Source organism: Rhinoderma darwinii, chromosome 10 (genome assembly GCF_050947455.1).
Source record: "Rhinoderma darwinii isolate aRhiDar2 chromosome 10, aRhiDar2.hap1, whole genome shotgun sequence".
In the NCBI taxonomy this organism is placed as follows: Eukaryota; Metazoa; Chordata; class Amphibia; order Anura; family Rhinodermatidae; genus Rhinoderma; species Rhinoderma darwinii.
This window is the reverse complement of record NC_134696.1, coordinates 45,529,478-45,552,916: the sequence shown is the minus strand read 5'-3', so window position 1 is coordinate 45,552,916 and position 23,439 is coordinate 45,529,478. Positions and strand designations below refer to the sequence as shown.

Genomic DNA, 23,439 nt, shown 5'->3' with positions numbered 1-23,439 from the left:
AGGTCCTATAGAGAAAAAAAATACAGTAAAAAACTGTTCTGCATTAAAGAGAATTGGTCACTAGTTTATTAATTCCCCATCTCCTAACTAATCTAATAGGCGCTATGATGCTGATAACTACAGTGTCATTTTTCCCAAAAACTTTTATTATGGGCAAAGTTATGTGCATTCTTCAAAATATGCTAATTTGGCTGTTATCAGTATGACAGCGCCTATTAGATTAGCTAGGAGATAGGGCATTACTACACTAGTGAAAGATCCTTTTTTAGTCCCCTCAAAAGAAAAGTGAGTACTCCTCCGGCTGGAGAACTAAAGGTCCAAAGGATAAAAGCTTCCTTCCTTACCGTCAGAGCGATGAATCTGGAACAGTCACCTCTCCAAACTCGTTTTCCTTAAAATACTTGTTTACTAGATGATTTCTTGAAAACATCAATGCTTATGTAAATATATAGAATCCTTGCTTTGGATGTTAATCCAGTCTGATCGCCACTTAGGTTCAGGGAATTTTTAGGTCAGATTGACTCATGCCTTATGGGGGTTTCTTTGTTTTCACCGGCCCCTTCCTTTTATTCACATCCTCTCCCCTCCCCTGGTTGAACTTATGGACAAATGTCCTTTTTCTGTTTCAATATGTCTTTATTAAACAGTTGAGACATCAGAAAATATATGTGTATAACAGTTCTACTCGCAGGTAGAAGTAAATAGTTAGTCTCAAATAATAATTAACCTATAAGTTTTAACATTTTGAGAAAATGGGATTCAAAATAATATGGATAATAAAAGAAAGGTAAATAAAATAAATGTTGTGAAGAACGTATACAGGTCATCATAAAGAAAAAATAAAATGTATACAACAGACAACGTATGAGCTCCCACTAGAAAGGGAGAGGTACGGCATATACAGAATTATTCCAACACATCCAATCTCTACAGAACCGGTCATGTCTCTGTATGCTACAGGCATAAATATATTCATATTGATAGTTTGTATTGACTTTTTTAATGATGTCTGTGATGGTCGGGACGTTACATGTTTTCCATCTGAACGCTACAGCTGATGTGGCAGATATTAATATATGACATATTACAATTTGGAATTGTTTGGGAATAACATCAATTCCAAGCCGTAGTAACCCAAGTTCCGGCGTGAGGTTAATATTTTGAGTTGTAATCTCATTTAGTAGTGCGCTAATTGATTGCCAAAAGGTTAATAATAAAGGACATTCCCAAAATATGTGAAGTATGGATCCCAAATGGTTACAACCTCTCCAACATTGGGGCGATGCATCACTGTATATTCTGGAAAGTTTATATGGAGAGAGATACCATCTATAGAATATTTTATAATATAATTCTTGATGATTAGTACAGGAAGAGGACTTAAGAGAGATGGAGAATGCTCTTAACCACTGGTCTCTTGAAAATTGGCCGTTCAGATCTCTATGCCATTTAGATATATGTGTTTGATTTTCAAAGGTAAGTGATTGGGAACCAATCTGATAAAACGTGTGAATACCTTTAATTGTTTTTAATTGGTTATTTAAGTACGTAGAACCGGCATAGGTAGGGAGAGTAATGGATATGGAATCTCTCTCATAATCGTTCTTATCTGCAGAAATTTGTAGAATTGAGTTTTATCTAGTTTGTATCTGAATGATAAGTCAGAGAAGCAGCAGAGATTATTTTCCACATATAGATCATCTATATATGTTAAGCCTGCGTTTATCCAGCTGTTTATGTCTAGATCTGGAAGAAAGTCATTCAAGATTTGGAATGGGATTTTCTCTATTTTGGTAGGCATATGAAATGCTTTTAGCTACAATTACAACCATACCTAAACCTAATAAAGACCCGACTTTAACCACCAATTATAGACCCATCTCTCTGCTAAATGGAGACATTAAACTCTATGCAAAAATTCTATCACATAGATTGGAAACTATACTGCCTGGTCTGATAAACCCAGACCAAGTAGGCTTCATTAAAAACAGACAAGCCTCTGATGCAACAAGGCGATTTATTGACATAATAGATTGGGTGGAGAGGAATGGAACGCCCTCTCTGCTGTTATCTTTAGATGCAGAGAAGGCATTTGATAGAATAAACTGGACATATACTTTTCAGACTCTAGAAAGGTTTGGGTTTCATGGCCTGATCTTACAAGCAATCAAAGCACTATACTCTAACCCCTCAGCTAGGGTACTCACAAATGGAATGTTATCCAAACCATTTGACATATCCAATGGCACAAGACAAGGATGCCCTCTTTCCCCTTTAATATTTGTATTAGTAATAGAACCCTTTGCAGAACTCATAAGATCACACACTCAAATACAAGGTGTACAAATTAATAATTCTACTCATAAAGTAGGCTTATTTGCAGATGACATTATAATAGCCTTGAGAAATCCATTATCTTCCCTCCAAACTGTATCAGAAACAATCAAGATATTTAACTCCATCTCTTACTACAAAGTCAATGATAATAAATCATTACTTCTAGGTTTAAACATACGACCGCAAATGAAGGACATTATAACCCATTCCTTTCCATTTAAATGGCACGATCAATCTATCCCATATCTAGGTATAGAACTAACCTCGTCAATCAAGGCCTTGATTGATAAGAACTTTAAGCCTCTAATCGTTCAACTTCAGAAAGATTTAGATCATATGAGTAAATCTGAACCATCCTGGTGTGGTAGAATTGCGTTATATAAAATGATGACCTTACCTGTTATACTATATAAATTACGAACAATTCCCATTCTTATCCCCCTCCATATAATAAACCAACTACATAAACAAATGTCTAACTTTATCTGGCCGGGCAAAAAACCAAGGATAGCTTTAAAAACGATGGCACAACATAAATCTGATGGAGGTTTTAGTGTTCCGAATCTGAAGTTATATCACCATGCTGCCATACTAGACCAACTCAAAGAATGGTGGCTCCCTCATTCTGATAAGAAATGGGTAGACATAGAAAAAGCTTCCCTAGGAGTAGATAACTTAAAAAATATATTGTACTCAAAAGCCATTAAATATAGGCCAGAACACGGCTCCACATCTACAGTACGCGCTACTTTACAAATGTCCTTTTTCATTCGTAGTACACAACTATGCAGCACATGGCGGCATGTAGGCAACCTGGGTGATGGACCAAGTAAATAGATTGCACTGGTGGTCGGTAGTTCCAGTTACTCTTGTGCTCTCTACGGCTGTTGGGAGGGACCCACACTGTAATTAGGTGGAAGAGTTCTTGATATTCAAACTATAAATTTGAAGATGCTCTGCCTGACACACAGGGATCATTGTCAGATTATAACGAACACCAAGGAGTTCTCATACTGCAGATTCCCCAATCCAAACATAGATACTGCTACATGTATGTAATGAAAAACAAGAAAGAATCCAAAAAATTAACAACATTAACTTATCTCATGCTGATCTTATGTGACAGCCTGTATTTTACTCAAGAGCTGCATTAACAATTCTGCAGGTTTCAGAGTTGAAATCTCCCAGCATCCCTTCCTGGCTTAATATCAGCACAGACCTCGGTCTGGTGATTTTCTGTCTGTTAAGCCTTAGGCTGGGTTCACACACACTATTTACGGACGTAATTCGGGCGTTTTAGACCCGAATTACGTCCGAAAATGCGGCTCAAAAGCGTCGGCACACATCTGCCCATTCATTTGAATGGGCTTTACGATGTTCTGTGCCGACGGTAATTTTTTTTTTTATGCGCCGCTGTCAAAAGGCGGAGCGTAAAAAAGACGCCCGCGTCAAAGAAGTGCCTGTCACTTCTTCAGATGTAAATGGAGCCATTTTGCATGGAAAAACAGCTCCAATTACATCCGTAATGGACGCAGCGAAAGACGTCTGCACATGCCATTACGGCTGAAATTACGGTGCTGTTTTCTCCTGAAAACAGCACTGTAATTTCAGCCGTAACGGACGCTGCCGTGTGAACATACCCCTATATAGACGAACGTTGTATACGTCCGTGTGTTGTGCATGAAAACAACGGACAGCACATGGACCTATGCAACTCAATGGGGCTATTCAAACATGCGTGATTTTTCACGCATGGTTGTTTCCGTTGTGCGAAACTCGCTGCATGTCCTATTCTGGTGCGTTTTTGCAGATCATGCACCCATTGAATTCATCACAGACAGCACACGGACGTCAGCCATATGCTGTCCGTGATTCACGCACCAGTTGCTAAAGAAAGGCGGAGTAAAAAAAAAATATGCGCCAATACGGACATCAAAAACGGATGCCACACGGAACACACACACACACACACTGATGGAAGAGGGAACTGCAATGCAGGAAAAAGGCTGCCTTCTTTGCAGACGCAAAATGGACACGTTTGTGCGAATCTAGCCTTAATGTAATTTTTTCCCCAGGCACTGTACAGTAATCTGATGTAAGAAAAAGTAAAGCTGACCATATGTATTAGATAAAGGTCAACCAAACTCACCCAATTTGATGGGATCGCCCAATCTAATGATTATGGGGAGCTCCAGACTCTCCATTGACAGCAGATGTTTCGGGGGGGGGGGGGGGGGGGGGAATCGTACATGTAGGATCTCAACATGCATGACCCAGAGGGGTCTGTCAGTGACTTTTTTTCCCTCTTCCATTGAGAAAAATGTTTATGGTGGAGTCTGTGGCATAATTATCAGCTCTCGGCTGGCTCAGAGAGGAATCCCCGTGCAGGGTCCTCTTCTCTACAATAATAAGGCATATGGAAAGGGGTGGTCTTAGGGAGACAACCCTTATAACAATAGAAAATATAACCAAGAGGAAATATCTGAATAATTCCTCCACTGGGCTCTGTGTTGAGTCTTTCAGAAAGAAACTCCCTGTGTCATATTGATCATTTCTCCTTATCACAGCAGTAAAACTTTTCGAGGCATGGAGCCACAGTCTAGTCTCATACTATTACCTGAAAAGCAATGTTCACCCATTATGTAATACTTCGGATCTGGAAAAGGGTTTTCGAAGTTTTGGCCAAAGAAAGTTTCTAGCTACTGGGCAACCCTACAGTCGTATGGATTCCAGGAATTAGACGTATGTTGTTATATTAATAGACATTAGATAACTGGATAATCTCTTCTACCTGCAGGGGAAATGTAGTATTACATGGTGGCTATTCAAATGAGAGAGTGACCGTGAAATGTATAGTCACGCCACGTCTGCCATAGAGTCTGCCCTGAATAATAGAAGCTAATTCTCTCAGTCTCCAACATCTGCAACAGCTGCTGCATTACAACCACTGGCAACCATGAAATCGCCCATCTAGCTTTCTTCAGACCCCGAATGGCATATTAATCTGCTTTATAAAAGGAGAATTGCATTTTATATAGCAATGCATCTATATATGCCATTCATGGTCCGTGGCGCCAGATTGCCAGATATTCTGGATCATTGGAAAGTAAAAAGATAAAATAAAGAACTAATTTTTAGGTTTATAGAAACCTTTTAGGAAAACAGCCCAAAATATGTTAATTTTAAGATCTCCTACTTCAATTTTATGTTTTTAGGCCGGGTTCTCACGTTGCGTAAACGCTGCAGAATATCCGCAGCATTTACAGTAGCAGCAAAGTGGGTGAGATTTACTAAATCTCATGCCCACGCTGTGGAAAAAAATGCAGCGTAAACGTTAATAAATTGACCTGCGGTGCAGAATTTAATTCCGCAGCATGTCCATTTACGCTGCGTGTTTGTAAAACCCACAACAGAAAGCCAAGTGTTGCGACTTTCGCGGCGTATTCGCAGCAATTATGCCGCAAAATCGCAACTCCGGAAAAAAATAAAATAAATCGTACTTACCCAGAATGCTCTCCTCCTTCCTGCAGTCCGGCCTCCTGGGATGACGTTTTATCCCATGTGACTGCTGCAGACAATGACAGGCTGGAGCGTCACATAGCCTGCATCGTCATCGAAGGGGGACGGACTACGCACAGAGAAGAAGAGGGATTGGTTAAGTATCAATGGTTTTTGGTTTTTTTCCAAGCACTACTTTCCGCAGCGGAAATTCCGTCCGAAAAACCGCACCAAAATGCGGATTCCTGGTCGGATACGCTGCGTGATTTTTTACGCAGCGTATCTGACCCCTGGGAACCCAGCCTTAATCAGAAAAATTTCTAATTGGTTCCTAATCAGCTCGTGAGATCATTTCATTGCGTATTTGTTGCAGATTTTGATAGTTTTTTTTGTTTTGTTTTTTTAACTGAAGCCAGAAGTGGATCTAGGAGGAAGGACAAGTGTAAATTCTCTTTTTTTTTTTTCCCCCCCCCCCCTTTATATTTCCCATTCCTTTTGAAACAACTTCTGATTTTGGCTCAAAAATATGCAACAGCCTAAAACTTTACAAAATTGTGCAGCGCTGTGCTGAAAAAGTGCTAAATAATCAGTCTGGATTATCAAATGCTGGACCTAACACGGTTCAGGGAGCCGGGCTCCTAACATCATAGTCATCTATGGTGCTAGGAGTCCCTGCCTCCCCGCGGGAATACTGTCCCATACTGTAATCATGTTTTCTGAAAAACACGTGGGGTTTTACCGTGATTTGCCATGCTTTTCCAGTTCTCACAGAAACCAAGGCAAATCGATGTAAAAACACACATGTTTTTTTGGTGCGGTTTTAGGCTGCGTGCCAAAATACAGAGATTGTTCAATATTTAGTACTAACGAGCACAGTAATGGTAATACAAATATTCTGCATGTTTCAATTATGTAATTACAATAATTGATAAAGGGAAGTTTAAAGTAAACACATGAGACAAATTTCATACAATAAGCCTGGATTCACACGAGCATGTTCGGTCCGTAAAGACGGAACTTTTTTCGACCGCAAGTCCCGGACTGAACACACTGCAGGGAGCCGGGCTCCTAGCATCATAGTTATGTACGACGCTAGGAGTCCCTGCCTCGCTGCGGGACAACTGTCCCGTACTGTAATCATGTTTTAAGTACGGGACAGTAGTTCCAACGGAGTGGCAGGGACACCTAAATATGATGCTAGGAGCCCGGCTCCCTGCAGTGTGTTCGGTCTGGGACTTGCGGCCGAAATACGTTCCGTCCGTTACGGACCGAACATGCTCGTGTGAATCCGGCCTAAGGGTATGTGCACACGTAGTGACCAAAATCGTCTGAAAATACGGAGCTGTTTTCAAGGGAAAACAGCCCCTAATTTTCAGACGTTTTTTGAGCAACTCGCGTTTTTCACGTCCGTTTTTGGAACGGTTTTCATTGGAGTCTATGAGAAAACGGCTCCAAAAACGTCCAAAGAAGTGTCCTGCACTTCTTTTGACGAGGCTGTATTTTTACGCGTCGTCGTTTGACAGGTCTGCACAGTACGTCGGCAAACCCATTCAAATGAATGGGCAGATGTTTGCCGACGTATTGTAGCCCTATTTTCAGACGTAAAACGAGGCATAATACGCCTCGTTTACGTCTGAAAATAGGTCGTGTGAACCCAGCCTAAGAATCAATCGCACAAAGATCTATCCAGGTTTGATACATAAGATGGCAAGAAAAACACAGCTGCTGGTGGTCACTTTGTATTAGGGGGTAGAACTAAAAAGCTACAAGATTATTATTAGTTTTTATAATTGCATCCTCTGGTGCCGACAGATCATAATATTCTCCGACTGCATAAGCAAAGGACTGACCTTCCACTGTAGGAACAGATAACATTGTATGTACATTTAAAAGGTCAACGATTACACTTATTGTTTATAGACTGTAGAAGCAAACACGTTAGGCTTCGTTCACATCTGCGTCAGGGTCCCGTTCCGATGTTACGTTGAAACTTTCTGTTGGGACGGGACGGGACGCTGACTGACACAAACGGAAACCATAGGTTTCAGTTTCCATCACCATTGATTTCAATGGTGACGGATCCGGAGCCAATGGTTTCCGTTTGTCTCCTGCTGTGCAAGGGTTCCGTCGTTTTGACAATCAATAGCATAGTCGACTGCGCTATTGATTCTGTCAAAACTACGGAACCCTTGCACAATGGAGACAAAAACGGAAACCATTGGCACCGGATTCGTCACCATTGAAATCAATGGTGATGGAAACTAAAACCTATAGTCTCAGTTTGTGTCTGTCAGGGCTCCGTTTTCCAACGGAAAGCTCCGATAGAACGTCGGAACGATGCCCTAACGCAGATGTGAACGAAGTCTTTCTGCTAAACAAATGTTATCTGGTGACATTACTAAGGTATTCAGAATGAGGGTTTCTAACGTGCAATACCAAAGCTAGACAATACCCTTGTATACAGTGCCCTCCTCGCCAGACAAAGCCCCTCATATACAGTGTCAAACAAAGAGAATGCTCCCTTTTACAGTGCCTAAGACAGAGAATGCACAAATATTCACCAGTGGCTGCCCATAAGTCATTTCCTCCTTGTCCGTAAAAATAAAAAATAAAAATAAATTTTTGTCCTAGGGACACAGATTCTAATGAATGAAGTGGCACCCTAGGTAGCTAACTATCTCTAGAAATTCCCCTAAGATAGGCGGCACAATATTTTGTGACACCTTTACGCCCGAAAACACTATGTGTGAACATACCCTAAGGGTGGTTTTACATGGCCAGATCTCCGGGCCAGTAACATGCGCTGATCGATAATATAGCACATCGGTTGGTGCTTGTTACATGGAGAAATGGTCGGAATGTGTGGAGACGAACTACCGTTAATATGATCTTCGTCCCATACATTTGCATCTCTTGGCAGCACATCCCCTGTTTACACACGGAGATGTACTGCCAACAAGAGACAGTTTTTATTTGGCTGCATTAAAGTTGGTGAACTTAGATATGATCGTAATTACTTAGATCCCGAGTGTCAGAGACCCGCAGGACGAGTCTTTAACAGAGCCGTCAGTTCAGCTGACCTGACAGAAATCGGCTTTGACAGAGCAACACAGCCTCTATATATACACACACAGGATACATATAGGCTATATCTTAAAAAAGTAAAAAAAAAAAAAAAAAGATATAAAAGCGATTTCAAAGTGGTTTCAAATCAGATAAAACATTAAAAAAAAACAATTTTTACTTTAATTGTGTACATAGCCTATAAGTCCTTGAATTGTAGTGTGTAAGCTATTTCTGAGATACCTTGGTCAAACAGATAATAGGTTTCCAAGGGTGACAATAAATAAAGTGTTTATAGGGTTGTCACTCCGCTTTCCACAGACACTGAATGACATAAACCCCCCCCCCCCATTATTTCTCTCTCTCTCTTACTTACTTTGCAGTGGTCAGTAAGCTTTGCAGTTCTGGCACCATTTTTATGAACCATGAAAAGCTCCGAAACAATAGGTCCTTCCCAGATATAAATATTTATTTTAAATGTGATTAGCATATGTGACTAGTGCGGTCACTGTGACTACAATTTCAACATTTTTTACCATGAATGGTGGAAAATTATAGTTTTTCAAGCACTCACTCTTCTTTATAGCAAACTGTTGAATTCCATACATTCTCGTTTCTTCTTGCATTCATAAATTCTCACAACTCTGTACACACAGACTGGAAATAGTAACAGAGTCAGGGTCAGTTCACACGTTGCGTAAATACTGCGGTTTTTCCGCAAAGGAATTAGTTGCGGAAAATCCACAGCAAATACAGCAACAGCAAAGTGGATGAGATAAAACAAACCTCATCCGCAGACTGCGTAAATACTGAGCAGAAAAAATGCTCAGAAATTATTCCGCAGCCTGTCAATTGTATTTGCATAAACGCTGCTTATCTGTTGCGGGTCTTCCTCATTGAATTAAAACCTGCAACAAATAGCAGTTATCGCATTTTTTGCGGCGAGATTGGAGTGATCCTGCCGCAAAAAACGCAACAGAAGAAAACAAAAACTCATACTTACCCAGAAGTCTGTGTTCCTCCCTTCAGCAAGGCCTCCTGGGATAACGTTTCATCCCATATGACCGCTGCAGCCAAACACAGGCTGTAGCAGCGGTCACATGGGATGAAACATCATCCCAGTAGGCCGGCCTGGATGACACTTCATCCCAGGAGGCCGGCCTGCTAGGTAAGTGCTACAGTTTTCACAGCGGACATTCCGGGCAAAAGACTGCACCACAGTTTGGTGCGCTTTTTCGCCAGGAATTCCCTGTGGTGCACAAGGCGGATACGCTGCGTGCTATTACGCAGCGTATCTGCCCCACGTGAACGCAGCCTAAAAGCTGCACCACAATTCGGCAGCCAGATAAACAGAGACATGTGTACTTAGGGCCAGAATCACACAATTTGATGCAGTTCTTCGTTTTGTTTTTTTAGCCAAAGCCAGAAGTGGATCCAAAAGAATGGAAAGGTATAAAGAAAAGACTGATGCATCTCCTTTCTTTTGTGTCCACTTGTGTTGGGCTAGAAAAAAAATAGAGCCAAAAACAGCATAAAACCTGTGTGTAATCCTGGCCTATATGTTCTGTTTGCTCCCACGATTCATCATTTTCTGTTTTGATTTTGACATCCATCCATTCCTGGACGCAGGTTAGGGCTTATTCACATGACCATAGTATACGTTCCAGTGACGGCCGTTAAAACAACGGTCATCACACGGGCGCTTGTATTTCAATGGGGCCGTTCACAAGGCCGTTGTTTTAACCAACCGTGTGAAGGGTCCGTGGAAAAATAGGACATGTCCTATTTTCTTCCGTTTTCACGGATCCCTAAATAGATGCAATCTATGAAAACTAGTCCCGCACGGGTGCAACTTGAACGTGAAAAATGGCCTGAGAGAGATAAGAGAATCATAGACACAAAAGGAAAATGGTGATGAATTCCTCTATGATCTGATAGCGACGTGTTAAGAAATGGAAGTAAAGAATATTTCCCCTTAAAAATTGTATTAAGTAATTTATTAGACATATACCATTCAGCCATAACATTAAACCCTTAAAGACCCATCAGCATTTTTTTTTCTTAATCCCTCACATTACAAAAGCCATAACTTGTATTTCTGTCACTTTAGCTGTATAAGGGCTTTTTACACAGTCGAGTCACATTATTATGACCAGCAGCGAATACCTAGAGTAACCGCTGTGTGCAACACGGACAGCAGCTAGACGGGCTGGGAGTGACGCAATAAGGTGCTGGTAGGTGGTCTCAGGTATCTGGAGCCGTGCTGACTTCAGTGGATCCCACATTTGCTGGAGGGTGCGCAGGGGAGAATCCATAGAGCGAACAAGATGATCAAGGTGGTCCCACAGATGCTCAATTGGGTTCAAGTCTGGTGAATTAGGGTGCCAGGGAAGTACTTGTAAGTCTTAGTCGTGCTCTTCCAATCTCTTTTGGACATTTCTAGCCATGTGACATGTCGCGTTGTCTTGCTGGAAGATTCCATCTGCCCCAGGGAAGACAAACAGCATATATGGGTGGACATGATCTTCAACAATGGATTCATACCCAAATCGGTCCAAAGGCCTTCCACATGCATGAGTGGACCCAGAGAATGCCATGAAAAAATTCCCCAGACCATAACGCTGCCGCCACCAGCTTGCGCTCTTCCAGCAATGGTTGCAGGGTGTTTGCTCTCTGATGTTTTTCTGCTGGACACGCCAATGTCCATCTGTTCGAAGAAACAGAAAACGGGACTCATCAGAGAAGACAACCCATTGGCAATCATCGGAGGTCCAATTCCGTAACTGACGTGCAATTTGAAGCCTTTTTTCCGATGCACCTTCGTTAGCATAAGAGCAGTGACCATCCGTCTGCTTCAGAGCCCCATACGCAGTAGGGTTCACTGAACTGTTTTCAGACACACGTCTGGTAGCCCCCTGGTTGATTTTCACGCGGAGCTGATCCACTGTAGCGTGTCGTTTGGCACTCGCGCACCTTCGTAGCCGACGTTCACCACTCTCATCAATGGCACGTGGTGCTCCACAGTTTCCACGTCGGTTATTCCCAATAGTGCCATTTGTCCAGTGACCATACACTTTCACCACAGTAACACGTGAACAGTTCACAAACTGCGCTGTTTGAGAAATACCTCCACCCTGGGCCCGAAAGCCAATAATCATCCCTTTTTGCAACTCTGATAAATCGCCTCTTTTACGCATGGCAAGAACGAGTGATCTGTGTTCAGACAGCCTATGTAGGAGGCGGTCATAATAATGTGACTCCTGTGTATGTTGGAGGATAAGTTGTATTTTTCAATAACACCATTTTGTGGTAAAAATGATGTATGATGTATTGTATTGAACAATTTGTATTTTTAAGGGGGCCAAATGAAAAACACAGCTATTCCGAAAAAAAATCTGCAAGTTGTTTTTATGGCGCCTACCGTGCGCTATAAATGACATGTTATATTTATTCTGCATTATATCTTTATTTTGATTACGGCAATACCAAATTTATAATTTATGTTTTCCTACTTTTGCCTAATAAAAACAATATATATTTTTTTATTATTATTTGATTTTCTGAAAGCCATAATTTTTTACTATTGTGGGCTACATATGACTTTTTATTGCTTTTAATTTTTTTATTGTACCATTCACCACACAGAATAAATAACATTATAATCTTATAGTTACATATGTGCGACCCCCTACCAGGTACGGAGGGGATGGGGGACTGTCCCAGGTTCCCTCAGGCATTCCCATTAGGCCCCAGCACACATGGCGCAAAGAAGGCCCTGACGTCTGGCAGCGTCAGGACTTTGTGTGCTGCGTTGCATATAACGTCCTGACACCGCCCGGTGTCAGGACCTTCTATGCGCCGTGGCACAGATCCTATGGCAGCTGATAAAGCCAGCTGCCTAATATTGTGTAGGTCCCCTTCGTGCCGCCAAAACTGCTCTAACCCGTTGAGACATGGACTCCACAAGACTTCTGTGGGTATCCTGTGGTATCGGACACCATGACAATAGCAGCAAATCCTTTAAGTTTTTGAGGTAAGGGACCTTGATTGATCGGCCTCGTTTTTCCAGCACATCCCACAGATGCTCGATTGGATTGAGATCTGGAGAATTTGAAGGCCAAGTCTACACCTTGAACTCTTTGGAGAAGATATATAAAAATGCGGCACAGGAAAATTGGAGCAGTTTCCCATGGCAACCAGTGTTTTTCAAACCATTCCTGGACAATTTTTGCAGTGTGGCAGGGGCACTATACTGCTGAAAGTGGCCACTGCCGTTAAGAAATATCGTTACCATGAAGGTTTGCACTTGGTCTTCAACAATATTTAGGTAGGTGATACGTGGCACAGTAACATCCACATGAATGCGAGGACCCATGGTTTCCCAGCAGAACCTTGCCCAGAGCATCACACATTTGCCATTTGGGTCTTGTTACCCTTAGGGCGGATTTACACGAACGCGATATACGTCCGTGCCACCCGCGTGTTTTTCACGTGTGTCGCACGGACCTATGCAAGTCTATGGGGCAGTGCAGACTGTCAGTGATTTTTGCGCAGCGTAAGTCCGCTGCGTAAAACTCACGACATGTCCTATATTTCTGCGTTTTTCGCGCATCACGCACCCATTGAAATCAATGGGTGCATGAAAATCACGCGCACCACAAGGAAGCACTTCCGTGGGACGCGCGTTATTCGCGCAACAGAAGTCAAAAGTATGTTTGGAAACAGAAAAAGCACCACGTGCTTTTCTGTTTACAAACATCCAAAAAGAGTGTCATAATGATGGCGGCTGCGCGAAAATCACGCAGCCGCACATCCTATGTGATGACACACGGAGCTGTTAAGTGCCTTTTGCGCATGCAAAACGCCACATCTTTTGCATGCGCAAAAACGCACACGCTCGTGTAAATCCGCCCTAAGTGACAACCCCTGTAATGGCTGCCATATTAGCGGCCTCTCAGCTTTCCCAGGCGCAGATAAATCAGATTTTTTTTTTTATCAACTTGACAGACTTTAATTAGTTAAATGATTCCAGTTTAGTTTAAGAAACAGACATTTTTCCTTTTGATGCTCTACATCTGTGAATATGTATTTCTTGGCTCAATACACCGAGAGTTACAGTTCAGTAAAATATGACAAGTCGCCTAAGGCTGTTGTAAACTTTGATAAAGCGCCTACATCTCCCACAATATCGCAGTAGATGGAATGACGAGCACGCATAACGCACTGTACATCATCAGCAAGTCCACACCTGATCTGTCTGCATAACAACAGGTAAACACATAGCACACCCCACAAGTGACTGCAGCAGCAGCCGGGGTGAGCGGTCTCTGCACCTACCTGATCTTTTGCGATGATCGTGGCCATCTTCCCAGATGCCAATGTGGCTTGCTGATGACCAGCCTGCTTCCAGAGCAGGGCTTTTCTGTGTGGTTTCCTCGCTGCTCTCAGTGCTGGCAGCTAAGGAAGTTTAACTTCTGAACCGTGTGAGGCTGGTGTTCCCTTACACTGTATGCCACACCTACAGCCACAATCCTCCTACTCCACCCTATTCCTCCTCCTGTAATATGCACACCTGCAGAGAACCTGTCTGTCAGGATCGCACAGTTTATTGGTGACATCACCAGACCCACCATTCTTCATCCACACTCACTGTACTGGCTTTTCTCTATGGCTATTATATAAATGGTTCAAATAAGTAGTGTGGACAGGGCCGGACTTAGGATAGATGACGCCCCGTGCAAAATTATCTTTCGGCGCCCCACCCCATCATAAAAAAAGCCCCATAAAAAAGTATAATGCCCTATATAGTGCCCCCACACAGTATAATAATATTTAATAATATAACCCCTTCAAGGACACAGTATTTTGTTCCCTAATTGTGGCCACAGTATTATGCACCCTAAGTGCCACACACAGTATATTGCCCCCTGTAGTACCCCTACACAGTATAATGTCCGCTTAGTGTCCCCCTCACCTGGCTGCCACACACAGCCTCCCCCTTGTATATAGTGTCCCCCGTAGATTGTGCCATACAGCCTCCCTGTAGACAGTGTCATAATCCCCCACCTCCCCCTTGTAGATCATGCCATACAGCCCCCCACTTCCCCCTTCTAGACAGTGCCCCCCAAAAAAAAAATTGTACTCACCTAGGCCCCGTTCCCACAACGAACGGAGCTGCTCAACGATGGGATCCTTGCGTATGCCGGCGTGATCCTGTAGCTTAGTACAGAGTTTGCCGACTTTTCGGACTCGAGGCACCAATGGAAAAATACAATTTACTCAGGGCACCCCTACCAAAAATTGTTTAGAGAAAGACAGAAACCGGCTAAAAACAAGCACCACACTTTTAAGCCTAATTCACACAAGCGTATTTCACGTCCGTGTTACTCGCGTGAAAATAACGCACGTCACACGGACCTATGCAAGTCAATGGGGCCATTCAGACATTCAGTGTTTTTCATGCACGTGTGTCCGCCTCGTGAATCTCACTGCATGTCTTATACTTGTGCGTTTTTTACGCATCACGCACCCATTAAAGTTAATGGGTGCATGAAAATCACGAACAGCACACGGACGCACATCCGTGTGCTGTGCGTGATTCACGCAACAGCTGCTAAAGAAATGATGAGAAAAAGAAAAGCACCTTCTTCAGTTTATTTTGCTGAAGTAAAAAACGCATGACATACGGATGACATATGCGCGTAAAAAACACTGACAAGCACCATACACTGATGTCACACGGAACTGCAACGCAGGAAAAATGCTGCGTCTTTTACGCGCGCAAAAGGGGCACGTTCGTGTGAATAAGGCTTAAGGGTATGTTCACACAGCGTTTTTTGTAATGCAATTCCTTCAGGAATTTTGAAGCAGATTTTGAATTGACAGCGTTATTTGATGTGTTTTTTTTTGGTGTTTTTTTTAAGCCATTGAAGCGAATGCAAAAGACGCCGGCAAAAAAAACACCATACGAGCGCTCCAGGTATTTTCTGCCTCCTATTAATTTCAATTGGAGCTCAGAGGTGGAAACCATTTGAAGACCATCAGCCCCCCACTCACAGTAAAATGACCCTTAGCCCCCCACTCACAGTAAAATGACCCTTAGCCCCCCACTCACAGTAAAATGACCATTAGCACCCCCCCCACTCACAGTAAAATGATCATCAGCCCCCCACTCACAGTAAAATGACCATCAGCACCCCACTCACAGTAAAATGACCATCAGCCCCCCCACTCACAGTAAAATGACAATCAGCCCCAAACCCAGAGTAAAATAACCATCAGCCCCCCACTCACAGTAAAATTACCATCAGCCCCCACTCACAGTAAAATGACAATCTGCCCCCCACTCACAGTAAAATAACCATCAGCCCCCCACTCACAGTAAAATGACCATCAGCCCCCCACTCACAGTAAAATGACCATCAGCCCCAAACTCAGAGTAAAATACCCATCAGCCCCCCCTCACAGTAAAATGACCATCAGCCCCCACTCACAGTAAAATGACCATTAGCCCCCCCCCACTCACAGTAAAATGACCATCAGCCCCCCACTCACAATAAAATGATCATCAGCCCCCCACTCACAGTAAAATAACCATCAGCCCCCACTCACAGTAAAATGACCATCATCCCCCCACTCACAGTTAAATGGCCATCTGCCCCCCACTCACAGTAAAATAACCATCAGCCCCCCCCCCCCGACTCACAGTAAAATGACCATCAGCCCCCCACTCACAGTAAAATGACCATCAGCCCCCCACTCACAGTAAAATGACCATCAGCCCCCCACTCACAGTAATGACCATCAGCCCCCCACTCACAGTAATGACCATCAGCCCCCCGCTCACAGTAAAATGACCATCAGCCCCCCACTCACAGTAAAATGACCATCAGCCCCCACTCACAGTAAAATGACCATTAGCCCCCCCACTCACAGTAAAATGACCATCAGCCCCCCACTCACAATAAAATGATCATCAGCCCCCCACTCACAGTAAAATAACCATCAGCCCCCACTCCCAGTAAAATGACCATTAGCCCCCCCCCCCCACTCACAGTAAAATGACCATCATCCCCCCACTCACAGTAAAATGACCATCTGCCCCCCACTCACCGTAAAATAACCATCAGACCCCACCCCAAAAAAATGACCATCTGCCCCCACTCACAGTAATGACCCTCAGCCCCCCACTCACAGTAAAATGTCAATCAGCCCCCACTCACAGTAAAATGACCCTTAGCCCCCCACTCACAGTAAAATGACCATTAGCCCCCCCCCCCCCCCGCTCACAGTAAAATGACCATCAGCCCCCACTCACAGTAAAATGACCATCAGCCCCAAACTCACAGTAAAATGACCATCAGCCCCAAACTCAGAGTAAAATAACCATCAGCCCCCCACTCACAGTAAAATGACCATCAGCCCCCACTCACAGTAAAGTGACCATCAGCCCAAAACTCAGAGTAAAATAACCATCAGCCCCCCACTCACAGTAAAATGACCATCAGCCCCCACTCACAGTAAAATGACCATTAGCCCCCCCCCACTCACAGTAAAATGACCATCAGCCCCCCACCCACAGTAAAATGACCATCTGCCCCCACTCACAGTAAAATGACCATTAGCCCCCCACTCACAGTAAAATGACAATCTGCCCCCCAATCACAGTAAAATAACCATCAGCCCCTCACTCACAGTAATGACCATCAGCCCCCCACTCACAGTATAATGACCATCAGCCCCCACTCACAGTAAAATAACCATCAGCCCACCACTCACAGTAAAATGATCATCAGCCCCCCACTCACAGTAAAATGACAATCTGCCCCCCACTCACAGTAAAATGACAATCTGCCCCCCACTCACAGTAAAATAACCATCAGCCCCCCACTCACAGTAAAATGACGATCAGCCCCCACTCACAGTAAAATGACCATCAGCCCCAAACTCACAGTAAAATGACCATCAGTCCCCACTCACAGTAAAATGAACATTAGCCCCCCCCCCACTCACGGTAAAATGACCATCAGCCCCCAACTCACAGTAAAATGACCATCTGCCCCCACTCACAGTAAAATGACCATCTGCCCCCCACTCACAGTAAAATGACCATCTGCCTCCCACTCACAGTAAAATGACAATCTGCCCCCCACTCACAGTAAAATAACCATCAGCCCCTCACTCACAGTAATGACCATCAGCCCCCCACTCACAGTATAATGACCCTCAGCCCCCCGCTCACAGTAAAATGATCATTAGCCCCCACTCACCGTAAAATAACCATCAGCCCCCCACTCACAGTAAAATAACCATCAGCCCCCACTCACAGTAAAATGACAATCTGCCCCCCACTCACAGTAAAATAACCATCAGCCCCCCACTCACAGTAAAATGACCATCAGCCCCCCACTCACAGTAAAATCACCATCAGCCCCTCACTCACAGTAAAATGACCATCAGCCCCAAACTCAGAGTAAAATAACCATCAGCCCCCCACTCACAGTAAAATGACCATCAGCCCCCCACTCACAGTAAAATGACCATCTGCCCCCACTCACAGTAAAATGACCAACTGCCCCCCACTCACAGTAAAATGACCATCTGCCCCCCACTCACAGTAAAATGACCATCTGCCCCCCACTCACAGTAAAATGACAATCTGCCCCCCGTTCACAGTAAAATGACCATCTGCCCCCCACTCACAGTAAAATGACAATCTGCCCCCCACTCACAGTAAAATAACCATCAGCCCCTCACTCACAGTAATGACCATCAGCCCCCCACTCACAGTATAATGACCATCAGCCCCCCACTCATAGTAAAATGACCATCAGCCCCCCACTCACAGTAAAATGACCATCTGCCCCCCACTCACAGTAAAATGACAATCTGCCCCCCACTCACAGTAAAATAACCATCAGCCCCTCACTCACAGTAATGACCATCAGCCCCCCACTCACAGTATAATGACCATCAGCCCCCACTCACAGTAAAATAACCATCAGCCCATCACTCACAGTAAAATGATCATCAGCCCCCCACTCACAGTAAAATGACAATCTGCCCCCCACTCACAGTAAAATAACCATCAGCCCCCCACTCACAGTAAAATGACGATCAGCCCCCACTCACAGTAAAATGACCATCAGTCCCCACTCACAGTAAAATGAACATTAGCCCCCCCCCCCACTCACGGTAAAATGACCATCAGCCCCCAACTCACAGTAAAATGACCATCTGCCCCCACTCACAGTAAAATGACCATCTGCCCCCCACTCACAGTAAAATGACCATCTGCCTCCCACTCACAGTAAAATGACAATCTGCCCCCCACTCACAGTAAAATAACCATCAGCCCCTCACTCACAGTAATGACCATCAGCCCCCCACTCACAGTATAATGACCCTCAGCCCCCCGCTCACAGTAAAATGATCATTAGCCCCCACTCACCGTAAAATAACCATCAGCCCCCCACTCACAGTAAAATAACCATCAGCCCCCACTCACAGTAAAATGACAATCTGCCCCCCACTCACAGTAAAATAACCATCAGCCCCCCACTCACAGTAAAATGACCATCAGCCCCCCACTCACAGTAAAATCACCATCAGCCCCTCACTCACAGTAAAATGACCATCAGCCCCAAACTCAGAGTAAAATAACCATCAGCCCCCCACTCACAGTAAAATGACCATCAGCCCCCCACTCACAGTAAAATGACCATCTGCCCCCACTCACAGTAAAATGACCAACTGCCCCCCACTCACAGTAAAATGACCATCTGCCCCCCACTCACAGTAAAATGACCATCTGCCCCCCACTCACAGTAAAATGACAATCTGCCCCCCGTTCACAGTAAAATGACCATCTGCCCCCCACTCACAGTAAAATGACAATCTGCCCCCCACTCACAGTAAAATAACCATCAGCCCCTCACTCACAGTAATGACCATCAGCCCCCCACTCACAGTATAATGACCATCAGCCCCCCACTCATAGTAAAATGACCATCAGCCCCCCACTCACAGTAAAATGACCATCTGCCCCCCACTCACAGTAAAATGACAATCTGCCCCCCACTCACAGTAAAATAACCATCAGCCCCTCACTCACAGTAATGACCATCAGCCCCCCACTCACAGTATAATGACCATCAGCCCCCACTCACAGTAAAATAACCATCAGCCCATCACTCACAGTAAAATGATCATCAGCCCCCCACTCACAGTAAAATGACAATCTGCCCCCCACTCACAGTAAAATAACCATCAGCCCCCCACTCACAGTAAAATGACGATCAGCCCCCACTCACAGTAAAATGACCATCAGCCCCAAACTCAGAGTAAAATAACCATCAGCCCCCCCACTCACAGTAAAATGACCATCAGCCCCCACTCACGGTAAAATGAACATTAGCCCCCCCCCCCACTCACGGTAAAATGACCATCAGCCCCCCACTCACAGTAAAATGACCATCTGCCCCCACTCACAGTAAAATGACCATCTGCCCCCCACTCACAGTAAAATGACCATCTGCCTCCCACTCACAGTAAAATAACCATCAGCCCCTCACTCACAGTAATGACCATCAGCCCCCCACTCACAGTATAATGACCCTCAGCCCCCCGCTCAGAGTAAAATGATCATTAGCCCCCACTCACAGTAAAATAACCATCAGCCCCTCACTCAAAGTAATGACCATCAGCCCCCCACTCACAGTATAATGACCCTCAGCCCCCCACTCACAGTAAAATAACCATCAGCCCCCACTCACAGTAAAATGACAATCTGCCCCCCACTCACAGTAAAATAACCATCAGCCCCCCACTCACAGTAAAATGACCATCAGCCCCCCACTCACAGTAAAATCACCATCAGCCCCTCACTCACAGTAAAATGACCCTCAGCCCCAAACTCAGAGTAAAATAACCATCAGCCCCCCACTCACAGTAAAATGACCATTAGCCCCCCACCCACTCACAGTAAAATGACCATCAGCCCCCCACTCACAGTAAAATGACCATCTGCCCCCACTCACAGTAAAATGACCATCTGCCCCCACTCACAGTAAAATGACCATCTGCCCCCCACTCACAGTAAAATGACCATCTGCCCCCCACTCACAGTAAAATGACAATCTGCCCCCCGCTCACAGTAAAATGACCATCTGCCCCCCACTCACAGTAAAATGACAATCTGCCCCCCACTCACAGTAAAATAACCATCAGCCCCTCACTCACAGTAATGACCATCAGCCCCCCACTCACAGTATAATGACCATCAGCCCCCCACTCACAGTAAAATGATCATCAGCCCCCCACTCACAGTAAAATGACCATCAGCCCCCCACTCACAGTAAAATGATCATCAGCCCCCACTCACAGTAAAATAACCATCAGCCCACCACTCACAGTAAAATGATCATCAGCCCCCCACTCACGGTAAAATGACAATCTGCCCCCCACTCACAGTAAAATAACCATCAGCCCCCCACTCACAGTAAAATCACCATCAGCCCCCCACTCACAGTAAAATCACCATCAGCCCCTCACTCACAGTAAAATCACCATCAGCCCCAAACTCAGAGTAAAATAACCATCAGCCCCCCACTCACAGTAAAATCACCATCGGCCCCCAGTCACAGTAAAATGACCATTAGCCCCCCCCCCACTCATAGTAAAATGACCATCAGCCCCCCACTCACAGTAAAATGACCATCAGCCCCCACTCACAGTAAAATGACAATCTGCCCCCCACTCACAGTAAAATAACCATCAGCCCCTCACTCACAGTATAATGACCATCAGCCCCCCACTCACAGTAAAATGACCATCAGCCCCCCACTCACAGTAAAATGACCATCAGCCCCCCACTCACAGTAAAATGACCATCTGCCCCCCACTTACAGTAAAATGACAATCTGCCCCCCACTCACAGTAAAATAACAATCAGCCCACCACTCACAGTAAAATGACCATCAGCCCTGCACTCACTGTAAAATGACTATCAGACCTCCCCCCCAGAAAATGAACCATCTGCCCCCACTTACAGTAAAATTACCATCTACCCCCGCTTAAGGATTCTCCCTGTTGATAGTAACAGATAGAATGGGCAACTGCCTTGAGAATTAATTAATTATATAAAATTAACAAAAGGAGCCACACTCGGTGTACACCACCAACATGAATATATCAGGTATAATTGGAAAAGGGGAAGGGGGGAGAAAAAGGTGTGTGGCTCCAATAGGAATGTACCCAAAGATAATAAGTGAAAATAAAATAACTTTATTATGAGTTAATTTGTACTATTAAAATGTCCAATGTCAGTACATAGTATACGTGCAGATGTCCCCTAACTGCATTAAGGACAGTTAGGTCCAGGTGTGAAAAATGCTCTGCAATAATGTGAGTTTGGCTGTGTTCACACAGAGTTTTTTGCAGGAGGAAAATTGTTCAGATTTTGACCTTCCTGCATGGCGTTTGCCGCGATTTTCGCCGCGTTTTTTGCTCACACCCCTTGAGTGCTACGAAATACGCTTTCTCTGCATCCCATTGATGTCTATGGGAGGTCAGAGGCATAACCGCGCGAAGATAGGGCATGTCCCTTCCTTGTCCCGCGAGGCGGTTTTACCGCTCGCGGGAGAAAACCGCCCCCGCCTCCCATTGAAATCAATAGGAGGCATTTTCGGCCGGTTTTTGACGAGTTTTGCGGAGCGGTTTCCGTGCCGAAAAACTCGTCAAAATACTCTGTGTGAAGAGGGTCTTATTAGACAGTGAAAGCTCAAGGTTGTGATATACTAATGATGAAGAGTGAGTCATACGTTGTCACAGTGTTAGGGATTGACACTGTGTACTTATGTGTCCACTGCACTAAGGAGTCGTCAATGTATTTGCTGCCTTGCAATCGAAAAGACAGTTATAATACTGGTGCTGACTGTATAACCAAGTCTCTTCACCGGGCTGTAAAATTAAAGACCAACAGTGAAGAGGCCCCCGCTGTGAGAGCGCGTAAGGTGTATAGCCAGCAGCAGTGCCGTCTGAATCACAATGAACACAGAGGGTAGCAGATTGAGGACCTCGCGGTTGATGTTGCTATGGATGCCGCTGTGTGAGCGGAGAGAGATGTGACCAGCAACAGTGCCATCTGTGTCACAATGAACACAGAGGACGGCAGGTTGAGGACCTTGCGGTAAGTGTTGCTCTGGGTGGTGATACGAGCAGCCTCTTGTGCTTGACCGTAACTCCACAAGTCCCAGGCAGGGTGGAGAACGGTGAGAGCATCCGCCAGTGAATCCAATTGAGTCACGAAGGCGGCTGCGAGCCTCACTGGCTTGTCCAATACGAGACACAATGTAAGAACAGTGTTAGACAGTATGACAAATTGTTGCAGATGATGGTAAAGCTGACATTGGAACAACTAAAAAGTGTCTTGCATTTCCAGCGAAACGCCCATCGGGTGTTTAGACACTTTTAGTTGTTCCAATATTATGGGTAACAATATAATTAATTTCATTCAACATATTCCAGGGGGGTAAGAATATT

At 44.5% G+C, this 23,439-nt stretch overlaps 1 protein-coding gene across 2 annotated transcripts in view; it reads right to left on the bottom strand.

Moving 5' to 3' along the window:
• The window catches only part of LOC142662018 (transient receptor potential cation channel subfamily M member 4-like), a 132,237-nt gene that overhangs the window by 64,358 nt on the left and 44,440 nt on the right, over nt 1–23,439 (bottom strand). The window contains exon 1 of one of the 2 annotated variants that reach the window (XM_075839830.1): nt 14,236–14,393. The exons of the other annotated variant lie outside the window; for it this stretch is intronic. Coding sequence (XP_075695945.1) covers nt 14,236–14,262 — 27 coding nt within the window. The 5' untranslated portion in view covers nt 14,263–14,393. Of the gene's footprint in view, nt 1–14,235; nt 14,394–23,439 lie in introns of those variants that run through there. 2 annotated transcript variants of the gene reach the window in all.